The sequence below is a fragment of the Ovis aries genome, chromosome 11 (genome assembly GCF_016772045.2).
Source record: "Ovis aries strain OAR_USU_Benz2616 breed Rambouillet chromosome 11, ARS-UI_Ramb_v3.0, whole genome shotgun sequence".
In the NCBI taxonomy this organism is placed as follows: Eukaryota; Metazoa; Chordata; class Mammalia; order Artiodactyla; family Bovidae; genus Ovis; species Ovis aries.
Window position 1 is genome coordinate 21,474,345 of NC_056064.1, and position 12,218 is coordinate 21,486,562.

Below are 12,218 nucleotides of genomic sequence, written 5' to 3' on the forward strand. Positions count from 1 at the left end.
ACTGACGTTGGACAACAAAGATGGCGGCAGGAACGAGCAATTACTGGGAAGGTGAGGGGAGAACTCCTTGTATGTCTTGCCAAGGGGCAGAGGGGCTGAGTAAGGACGGGTCTTGGCGGAGGCAGCAGAGAGAAGAGCCTGGCCTCCAGAGCGTCTGAGTTGAGGGGTCGGGCTGGTCTCGTGGGAGTCCTCGGGCCTGGGAGTTGTAGAAACCGTACGGTCTGGGGAGGAGGCTGACCTGATCGGCAGCGGGACCTGGGGCAGGTGTTGGGCAGAGAAGGCTGAGCCGCGGCCGACAGGAAGAGGGTCTGATTCTCCGGAGGAGAGCTGGGCTGAGACGGTAGCGGAACTTGGACGGAGGGGTTTGGGGTGTGAACTCTGAGAGGAAACGAGTGTTGAGTCCAGAAGACTGGAGGAGTCAGCGCCTTAGAGTTGAGGTCGCTGTTGGACAATTGAGTAGGGAAAGAGAAAGGAGGAACTTGTCGGTCCGGTCCATCGAGAGAAGTTATGTGAGCGGAATGACTCCCTCCTGTGGGGTCCCCTTGGCAGCGTCGGGCTGGGACTTAGAGGATTGGGTGGCGAGTCGCGTTTGAAGGCAGAGGGAATAACTTTACCTCCTGCTCCGGAGATCGGTTTTGTTAAAAAGAGAAAGTTGGGAGAATCAATATGAATTGTAATGATTGCATCTGCTACACCTCTTCTACCAAAAAAAACAAAACAAAACAAAACACACACACCCATCTTGTGACTTGACAAGTACGTTTATTTAATTCCTGAAAATATGATTCGATAAAGTGGTCTCAGGTAAAACTCATTTCTGGACCATGATGATGAACAGAGATCAGAGAAGGGCCCCCCCCCACCTTTTTTTTTTTTTTCCAATTGTCTCTTTGCTCTTCTGCAAAATAGAAACTACTCTCCGAAACCCCTTTCCTTTTTAGCCTATTTATTTCCTCTTGCTCCCCACTGAAGCCTCTGGAGACCACCACAAATAACAGTATTGTCACGATCAACCTCTTGGTCTAAAATACTTCATTCCAAGTTCATGGGTATTTACCTGTCATACTTTCAGTATGCTCTTGATATTTTATACTTGAGAAGACAGTTACTAATTACAGAGAAGTGTGCTAATAGTTTAAAACGTATTAAAACGCTTATTTGAAACGTGTGTGCTAGCTAGAAAAAAATTTTAAATTATGTAGAAGTGGTTATTGGTATCTTTAGTCATTGGGCTGTACTGTTTTGAAGCATCGTGCTATAATAATTATAGCAGCTTATTTTTTATTGAGTACACTTGCTCTACAATGCTGTGTTAGTTGCTGTTGTACGGTGAAGTGCATCAGCTGTGTGGATACATATATCCCCTCCCTCTTGAACTCACCCCACCACTTCCATCCCACCCATCTAGGTCATCACAGAGCACGGAGCTGAGCTCCCTGTACTAGAGCTCCCTGTTCCCACTAGCTATTTTAGGCATCTCTCTCTCTCTAGTCTAAGTCTGTGTCGGACTCTTTCGATCCCATGGACTGCAGCCTGCCAGGCTGCTCTGTCCATGGGATTCTCCAGGCAAGAATACTGGAGTGGGTTGCCATTTCCTTCTCCAGGGGATCTTCCCAGCCCAGGAATCGAACCCAGGTCTGCTGCATAGCAGGCAAATTCTTTACCAACTGAACTATGAGGGAAGCCCTGTTTTTTTTTTTAAGTAGTGTATTTACGTCAAACCTAATCTCCCAGTTCATCCCACCCTCACCACCTGCCTCTGTGTGCAGCATGTTTGTTCCCTGTGTCTATAGTTTTGTGCCAGGTGCTTTAAATACATGATTAGTAATGCATAGAAAAACTCTGAAGGTAAAGATTTATAAAGCAAAAAGCAGAGATTCATCGGTTAAATCGGTTGTGAATAAATCTCAGAGCCAGTTCTCAGAGAACTTTAGACTGAGCTGAGATTCTCAGGTTTAGTGTCTGGGAAAATGTACTTCACTGTATTACCTGTATGGTGCTTCCTACATCTGGTTGCTGGTTAGTGTATTGAAATAATGTTTTATATTCTTATTCCTGAAAGATGAGATGTTTATACTATGCGTTCTATATTCCAATAGTTTTATTTTGACCTCTACTTCATCATGAATGTAAGTACTCATTTCTAGATAAGAGTTACTGGACTGGCTTCTCTCACTCAGCTTAGATGCCAAACTATTATATGATGCCAGTTTCTCTCCATGTGTGTTTTCTTCTGTTCTTTTCAAACTTATGCTCTTATTTCTGTCATACTTAGAGCTGACCTTGTCGGTAGCACATTGTTCATTGGCTGTTAAACTCAGCCTCTTCAAATATCTTTCAGTAAGCTTGTAGAAAGATAGTTTTTTAAATCTTTGTCAGTGATTTTTTTCTCTTTATCACTCACTCTGTTGTTAAGAATTTCATAAGTTTCATAAGCCTAGTAAAGCTTTGACACTTAAAGAGATAGGATGATCCCTGTCAAAAAGAGTGATGGTTTCTTTTTTATAAAATTAGCTGGTAAACGGATACAGTGCTGGTCATAAACCATATTCAGTTCCTTTGGTGATTTGTTCTCTTCTGTTTTCCCCTGAGTTACAAAATTTTAGTTACTGCTATAGAAATAATTTCAGGGACGTCAGAACAACATTTGTTGTCTAGCTGTCTTTAGGATAAAGCCGAAAATTTGCATTTCCTGCTGTTTCTCCCCTTTTGGCCTCATCTGAAGTTTAAATACGTGATGATATGTTTCCATGGGTAAGTGTTTGGTTCGCATCATTTAGTACTCTATATATATGATCATCTTCATAGTTTGTTTTCTTCAGAAAAGTTTTGTGTTTTTTATATCTACTGATGGGCTTTCTGTGTCTAATTATTTGCTTTTGTAATTTTGTTAAAGATCTCAGGAAGCAGGCACGACAGCTGGAAAATGAACTTGACCTGAAACTAGTTTCCTTCAGTAAACTATGTACAGGTTACAGCCACAGCAGTGCCCGAGATGGAAGACGCGACAGGCATAGGTACCGCCAGATTCTCTCTCTTTTGCCTTAGAGTTATTTATATAATATTTTTAAAGCATTAAAAAAATAAAATATATAACTCTGTAACTTGGTCTTTTGGTGACTTTTTGGTGGTTTTTAAAGTGATTTATAAAAATTCTTAATTCTAGAGACTGACATTTATTTGGAATCCTTAGGCAAATATTGTGTTGGTATCAGGAGGGAAATGTTAAGGCTTAAGAATGAGTTCATCAGAAATAAATTTCTATTTCATCCCATATGAGGAAATGTTGCTTTGCCCACATTGTGTTTCCTATATTTTCTGATTTTCTGGATCTGAGGGACTACTCCAATGCAAAGTATACCTACTGCTATTCTGGTGTTTTAGAATTAATCTAATGCAGTGTATATTTTAAATTTTGTTTTTTTTTTTTTTTTTTGTATTGGGGTATATCTGATTAACAGTGTTGTGATGATTTCAGATGAACAGTGAAGAGACTCTGTATCCATTCTCCCCCAAAACTCCCCTCCCATCATCCAGGCTGCCACATAACATTGAGTAGAGTTCTCTGTGCTATTCAGTAGGTCCCTGTTGGTTATCCATTTTAAATATAGCAGTGTGTACATGTAATTTTTGAGAAACTGGTATACTACTCTTTGAACAGATGTAAATGTAGTCTTATCTTTGAACCTCACTTTAGGCCATCCACTTATTTTAAAAAACATTAGGAAATACTTAAGACAGGAAGATAGAAAGAATAATATAATGGATCTCTGTGTGCCTATCTCCCACTTTAAGAAATAATCATTATCAATTCATTTGAAGCCCCTGATGGCATCCCATTCTCCGTATGTTTTTACTACATGTATTTGTGTTCCTGAACGATTCATAATGGTTACTTTTTAACTTGCTTTTTTGTCTAACATTATTTTAAAAAAATAATGTTATTTATCTTTGGCTCTGCTCGGTCTTCCTTGCTGCATGGGCTTTCTCTAGTTGTGGCAAGTTGGGGCTACTCTTCGCTGCAGTGCTGGGGCTTCTCTTGTTGTGGAGCACGGGCTCTCAGGCACGTGAACTTCAGTAGTTGTGGCTCCCGAGCTCTAGAACAGAGACTCAGTAGTTGTGGCCCATGGGCTTAGTCGATGTTACTATTGTAGTTGTTTGGGGGCACCACAAACTACACCCTTGTAAGATGGCAGAGTTAATCAGTGTTGTGTGTGTTCTGACTCCTCCATGGACAGGTCATTCCCCCTTTTCTTTCCCTCTCCTCAGGCCTTCCGATGCCTTGGGACACAACAATATTGAAATAAGACCAATTAATAACTCTGCAGTGACCTCTAAGTGTTCAAGTGAAAGTGTCTGTCACTTTAAATCAAAAGCTGGAAATAATTTTAAGCTTGGAGAGGAATTCATACTGAAAATCGAGATAGGTCAAAAGCTAGGCTAAACAACTGAGTTCTGAACACAAAGGAAAGGTTCTTGAAAGGAGTTTAATACTGCTGCTCCTGTGAACACACAGATGATAAGAGAGTGAACAGCCTCACTGCTCATACAGAGAAAGATTTAGTGGTCTGAACAGATCAAACCAGCCACAGCATTCCCTTAAGCCAGAGCCTAATGCAGAGCAAAGCACTAACTCCCTCCAGTTCTGTGAAGCTGAGAGGGGAAGCTGCAGAAGCTAGTCGAGGTTGGTTTGTGAGGTTTAAGGAAAGAAGACATCCCCGTAAGAGCAAGGAGACGCCATAAGTGCTGATATACTAGTAGAAGCTGTAGCAAGTTATCTAGCAGATCCAGCTAAGGTAATTAATGAAGGTGGGGACATTAACTAGCAGGTTTTCAATATAGATAATACAGCTTTCTATTGAAAGGTGTCATCTAGGATTTTCATAGTTAGAGAGAAGTTGATGTCTGAAAGCTTCAAAGGACAGATTGACTCTCTTGTTAGGGACTAATGCAGCTGATGACTTTAAGTTTAAGCCAGTGCTCACTGACCATTTCAAAAATCCTAGGGCCCTTAAGGATTATGCTAATCTGCTCTGCCAGTGCTCCATAATTTGAACAACAAAGCCTGGATGATAGCGCATGTGTTTACAACAGAATATTTTAAGCCCACTGATGAAACCTACCCTTCCGAAAAAAAGATTCCTTTCAAAATATGACTGCACACTGACAGTGCACGTTGTTCACCCAGGAGCTCTCATGGAGATGTACAGTGAGATTGATGTTATTTTTGTGCCTGGGTTAATGTCCATTCTGTAGCCCATGGATCAAGCAGTAATTTCAACTTTCAAGTCTTATCACTGAAGAAATAATAAATAATGGAAGCCGCTATCTATGGCTTCCACAGACAGTGCTTCTTCTGATAGGTCTGGAGAGAGTCAGTTGAAACCCTTCTAGAAAGGATTCACCATTCTAGATGCCATTAAGAGCATTAAGATCACAGGAAGAGGTCAAAATAATGTTACCAGGTATTTGGAAGAGGTTGATTCCAACCCTCATAACTTTGAGGATAACTTTGAGGGGGTTCAAGACTTCTGTGGAGGAAGTAACTGTGCATGTGGTGGAAATAGCAAGAGAATTAGAAGTTAGAGTTAGAAGTGGAGTCTGAAGCTGTGACTGAACTGCCACAGATGACAAGTTATTTCTTATATATATTTACAGATAGATAGATATAGATACATGTATACATATGGATATATCTGAGCTTCCCAGGTGGTAAAGAACCCGCCTGCCAGTGCAGGAGACATAAGAGATGTGAGTTCAATGCCTGGGTCAGGAAGATACCCTGGAGGAGGGCATGGCAACCCGCTCCAGTGTTCTTGCCTGGAGAATCCCATGGACAGAGGACAGACAGGCTATAGTCCTTGGGATTGCAAAGAGTCGGACCTGAATGAAGCGACTTAGCAAGCACACATGCATGGATATATGTGTGTGTGTGTGTGTGTGTCTAAGTTTCTTATAGATAAATGGTTTCTTGAGATAGAATCTACTTCTACTCCTGGTGAAGATGCTATGAAGATCATTGAAATGACAACAAAGGATTTAGAATATTACATAAACTTAGTTGATAGAGTAGCAGCAGGATTTGAGAGGATTGACTCCAATCTTGAAAGAAGTTCTGCTGTGGGTAAAATGCTGTCAAATAGCATCGCATTCTGTAGAGAAATCGTTCGTGAAAAGAACAGTCAATTCAACAACTTCAGTGTTGTCTTATTTTTTTAAATTGCCATAGCCACCCCAGCCTTTACCAGCTACCACCCTAGTCAGTCAGTAGCTATCAGTGTCAAGGCAAGACCCTCCATCAGCAAAAAGATTACTCATTGAAGACTCAGGTAATGGTTAGCATTTTAAAGCCATAAAGTATTTTAAATTCCGGTATGTACATTGTTTTTTTTTTTAGAATAATACTGTTGTATACTTAACAGATTACAGTACAGTGTAAACAACTTTTATGTGCACTGAGAAACAAAAAAATTAATGTGATTCACTTTATTGAAATGCTTGCTTTATTGTGGTGGTCTGGAACTAAACCCACAGTATCTCTGAAAAAGATACAAGTATACTTGTACTTTTATGACTCCTTTAAAGGGGAAACTATTCGAAAACATTCCATCAGAAATTCTACAACAAATTGAGAATGAGTTTGTGGAGTTACTTCACTCTCTGTCCCTTTTAACAAGAAACCTAGGGCCATGAGGATCCAGTGTGCTCAGGTTGAAAGCACGTCATAATGAATAAACTCAGTGATGACCAGGAGTTTTTTTTTTCACTTTCTGTGTTTTGAGAACTATGTGGTCTGTGAATCACCACATACTTATGAAATGAATTAAATTTAACTGAGTCTCAGTATTGTGGAGAGGATGTTTTCCCTCATTTCCCTGGACTCATACCTCCCTGAGAGTGGTGAATGTAGAGATTGCCTCCTCATTCATTCAGCAAGTATTTTAATGAGCATCTGCCACGTGCCAAGCACTGTTCTAGGTGGTAGGCTTATATCTATAAACAAGATAGAGGCAGTTTTCTTCCTGATGGAGCATACATCATTGGTCCATTGTTCTTTTTCATATATCTGGTAGGGGAGGATCTGTATTAGTAGTGTATAAAGTATTTCCCCTGGGCACTTTCTAAGAGATAACCATGGAACCTTGGGTTGACTCTGACATGTAATAAAGAAAGATATTTTAAGGTGAATGAATTAAAATTTTAAAGAAAAATTTGGACCTAAGCATCCTAAATTGAAAATCCTCCTTATTAGCTACTTTTTGGCTATTTCACTGTCTGTTACTGTTGCTGTAAATGTGTATGTAGAAAAGAGAGAGAGCCAGGGTAAATTTTGCCATTTAAAATAGAAGTGTTAGTGTTAGTTGCTCAGTCGTGTCTGACTCTCTGTGACCTCATGGACTGTAGCCCACCAGGCTCCTCTGTCTCTGGAATTCTCCAGACAAGAATACTGGAGTGGGTTGCCATTCCCTTCTCCAGGGGATCTTCCCAACCCAGAGATTGAGCCGGGGTCTCCTGCATTGCAGGCGGATTCTTTTCCGTCCAAGCTATCAGGGAAGCAAACTGATGAAGCAACTGCCACAGGGCGAGACGAAGTCTTAGTAAGAGTGGAGAACATAGTCATTGTCTGGTATTTATCTGTGCTCGGTGTAACTAAGATCAGTATTGAGCTACAGCTGCTCATATGATAATATATACCACTTGGGGACTTAATGAAGATTCATGGTTTTTCAGAAGAGACAGAAACTTTCAAGACATTTGGTTTTAGAATTTGAATCTGTCAAACATAAGTTTCACTTGTAAAAATTAGGTTTGACTTTCCAGACTTTAGAAGACAGTTCAATACATGTTTGCAAAGCAAAACAAAAGAAATTATATAATCTAAGAGGAAATGTCAAAGATTGGTATTAAAACTTCCCGGCCAGATGTGGCTATCTTTATTAGACTTGAAGCCAATACCTGATTATTTAATATTATTTATCCAGTTTGTGGATTATTTAAATCTCAATTTTATTTCTTTTTGGAAAGAGTTATGGAAGGAAGACAGAACTTAAGGTGAAAATTTTAAAGATTATTTCTCACAGATCTAACATAATCTCTCTAATACATTTTTGGCTCCTCTTACATGCTGTACTATGTAGTTCTGCAGGTTTATTTCACATAATTTGTTCCTTCAGATCCAGCATTTAATTAGGCACTGTCATAGCTTAAGTTATTTTCGTTTGGGAAACAGGAAGCAAGCATTTAGAATTTCTTTGCATTATTAAGATTGGGACAGTCGTACATTCAATTTTATTTTATACTGAATTTAATATTCAGGATGTGTGATCTTTATAGGAAAACTTCAATAAAGATTATATTTTTTTATGAATCAAAAAGAATGTCTCAGGGGTTCTGACCTTTTTAAAAATAATTACCTTATCATTTTAAGTATATTTTAAAGGATTAGGTTTAAGTAATAGATTCTCTTTATTTGAACTTCTCTTTAGCTCTGACACAACACCCCTTTTAAATGGATCAAGCCAAGACAGAATGTTTGAAACTATGGCGATTGAGATTGAACAGCTTTTGGCAAGAGTGAGTACCTTCTGTTAAAGGATTATTTTCCTAGTAACTGTACTTGTTAGGTATGGTACTAGATTATATTAATGCAGACATATTTATTGAAATTACCCTTTCATTCAAAATGTGTGCCTCCCCAGGCCACTTGAGTTTTGATAACAGCCATTCCAAGGTCCTATTTTATTAGCCCTTTTGGATTATTTTGGGGAAATACCGAATCCTTACATGCTGTCTCTTGGTTTTTTGTTTTTTTTTTTTGCTGTTAGCCAGAAGGGCATATAGGCATTTAATTTGCTTTTATCTCTTTATCGTGCTTTCTGAAATGTTTGTATGGGTTTTCTTTCTTTTCTTTTTTTCTGTTTTAGCTTACAGGAGTAAATGATAAAATGGCAGAATATACCAGCAGCGCAGGTGTCCCCTCCTTGAATGCAGCACTGATGCATACATTACAGCGACATAGAGACATACTGCAGGTAATACATTGGGCTTGAGATTTTTATGTCATTATAGGAGGTTTTTGAGTTTTCTTTACTCCATGAAGAGAACTATTCTATACTAGTGATAAGATTATATAGCTAATATAATCAAGAAAACTAAACAAAAAGTTAGAAACAAATTCAGTAAGTTAATGACTTGCAAAATTAATATATAAAGCAAGCAGTTTTCCTACACACACGCACACAATAACCTGTTAGAAAGTACAGTGGAAAAAACTAAAAGGTTTTATGTATAATTTAATAAGAATGTATAGGAAGGACATACGTATATAAAGTTCTGCTGAGGAGCATGAAAGATTTGTCTCTCAATCAGCCTGTCCATTGATTGTTCCCTGATAGTTGGTCAGGAAGATCCACTGGAGAAAGGATAGGCTACACAATCCAGTATTCATGGGCTTCCCTTGTGGCTCAGCTGGTAAAGAATCTGCCTGCAATGCAGGAGACCTGTGTTTGATCTCTGGGTTTGGAAGAGCCCTTGGAAAAGGGAAAGGCTACCCACTCCAGTATTCTGGCTTAGATAATTCCTTGGACTATATAGTCCATGGGGTCGCAAAGAGTCGGACACAACTCAGAGACTTTAACTTTCATTGAATGTTATCCCAATGGAAATAACAGGGTTTTTCTTGTTTGCTTCATTTTTTTTAAAAAATGGCAAAATGCCACCAAAGTTTATTTGAAATTATAGTCATACAAAAATAACCCAGAAGAAAACATGTGAAGATGAAGGTAAGTAGTAAAGGATGCCTAGTTCTACCACATATTAAAACCTGTTAAGAATCTAGAATAATGAAGACCATTTGATTCTGGAAAAAAAATTAGATCAATAGGATACAACAGAGTTCATATATAGACCCAAATATGCATGAAAATTTAGTTTCTGAGAAAGGTGCTATTTTGAATCAATGGGGAAGAAAGAGATTATAAAATAAATAAGAGTTGTTAAAACTGGGTAATTTCTGGCAGGGTCAGGGAGGGGGGAAGCACTCAATTTCTATATCATTCCTCCTATCCGGAGTAAATTCCAAATGGGTCAAAGATTTATATGTAGAAAAAGAAACTATAAAATTTCTTGGTGGTTGAAATTATACATTTTGGGGTAGTAAAGGACTTTCCTGCTGCTGCTGCTGCTAAGTCACTTCAGTTGTGTCTGACTCTGTGCAACCCCATAGACGGCAGCCCACCAGGCTCCCCCATCCCTGGGATTCTCCAGGCAAGAACACTGGAGTGGGTTGCCATTTTCTTCTCCAATGCATGAAAGTGAAAACTGAAAGTGAAGTCACTCAGTCATGTCTGACTCTTAGTGACCCCATGGACTGCATTCCACCAGGCTCCTCCATCCATGGGATTTTCCAGGCAAGAGTACTGAAGTGGGGTGCCATTGCCTTCTCTGAAGGACTTTCCTAAGCAAGACCTATTACCAGAAACTTTAACAACTGATACAGAGGTACATTGATAGAAATAAGAAAAAGGGAACCCAATAGAAACGTGAGGAAAGGATTCAAACTTATTTATAGGAAATGAGTGGCCAAATTCATAAAAAGCTGGTCAGCCACATTCTCAAATGAAAAAATGCAAATCAGAATGAGATAAGATTTTTCACCTGTCAGATTAGCAAATACTGAACCATTTGTAACCCATTTATGGCAAGAGTGCAGAAAAATAGGCACTCTTCCATTTTCTGGGAATGTAAGTTGTAGCCTTTCTAGAAAGCATTTTAGCACTATCCAAATTTTTGTGTAAGATTGTTTGACCCAGTTATTCTACCAGGCATTTACCCTTTAAATATACCTAGAGAGTACAGTAAAATATATACACAGCTTGTTTATTGAAGCTCTTTTTAACAGCCAGAAAAAGGAAAAAAAGGAAACGAAATTGTTTATTGTAGGGAATTTATTAAATTATGGTAGTGGTGGCACTAGTGGTAAAGAATCCACCTGCCAACACTGGAGACGCAAGAGACCCTAGTTTGATCCCTGGGTTGGGAAGATCCCCTGGAGGAGGGTATGGCAACCCACTCCAGTATTCTTTCCTGGAGAATCCCATGAACAGAGGAGCCTGGTGGGCTACAGTCTATAGGGTAGCAAAGAGTCAGACACAACTGAAGCAACTTAGCACTTAGCATGCAGTCATAATTTTAAAAATTATATATTAAATTTTTAAAAATATAGGTTCAGTTTGCTAATAGGGAAAGGTTACTTGATATTTTATGAACTTAAAAGATTACAGCAGACTATGGTAGGAATTTTTTTTAGCATAAATGAATGAAATAATAAACTTGTATATGCAAAAACATATTTCCTAAAAGAAACTGAAAGAAAATAATGACAGTATTAAGAACTGTGGAACAGAATGGTTTTTATTTATATTTCATTTGGTGCTCTTTTAGTTCATGGTGCCCCACGTGCATGTATTATTTTTGCTTCTAAAGGATCAATAGGGGCTCTCTGGGAGGTGAGATTATGTTTTTTTTTGTTTAATCTTTTTAATATATTTATCTGAATTTTTAAAAGCAATGAATATTCCTTAATAACTTAAAAATATGGTAGAAAAAAGAAAAGGAAATATTCTAAAATTATTTTATTCTTTACGATTCTCTTCATTTGATTGGTTTAGAAATTAACTTTCTGCAGGAGTTCCAAAAAAGATGAAATTTGAAAATAAGCCCGATTGGGTACACTAAGGAGTAGAAAGAGCTTCCAAAGTTTTGTCCTAGGCTATTTGAAGTTATTTTATCTGAGGATTATTTTTTCTTCACAGTTCTGCCCTGTAGGACAGGGTATGAGAGGATACACAGGATGGTGCTCTAATGGCACTGTTACCCTCGTGCCGGGCTTCCCAGGTGGCACTCTAGTGGCAGAGAACCTTCCCGCCAGTGAAGGAGATGTGAGAGACCTGGGTTTGATTCGTGGGCCGGGAAGATCCTCTGGAGGAAGGCATGACAACCCACTCCGGTATTCTTGCCTGGAGAATCCCATGGGCAGAGGAGCCTGGCAGGCTGCAGTCCAGTGGGTTGCGAAGAGTTGGACAAGATTGAAGTCAACACGCACGTACATACATACAACTGAAGTGACTACACACACACCTCACTACCACCACCCCCCTGGTGCCAAACTGTTTTCATTTGAAAAACGTTGGTCACTCTTTGGGAAACTGATTATAATG

The 12,218-nt window shown here is 39.0% G+C and overlaps 1 protein-coding gene across 3 annotated transcripts in view; it reads left to right on the forward strand.

The window, feature by feature from the left end:
• Positions 1–12,218, forward strand: part of GOSR1 (golgi SNAP receptor complex member 1) — a 37,663-nt gene continuing 25,445 nt past the window's right edge. For all 3 annotated transcript variants that reach the window (XM_060395308.1, XM_012185431.4, XM_004012527.5), the window contains exons 1-4: positions 1–51; positions 2,897–3,017; positions 8,487–8,574; positions 8,925–9,032. In XM_060395308.1, coding sequence (XP_060251291.1) covers positions 21–51; positions 2,897–3,017; positions 8,487–8,574; positions 8,925–9,032 — 348 coding nt within the window. In that variant the 5' untranslated portion in view covers positions 1–20. The remainder of the gene's footprint in view (positions 52–2,896; positions 3,018–8,486; positions 8,575–8,924; positions 9,033–12,218) is intronic.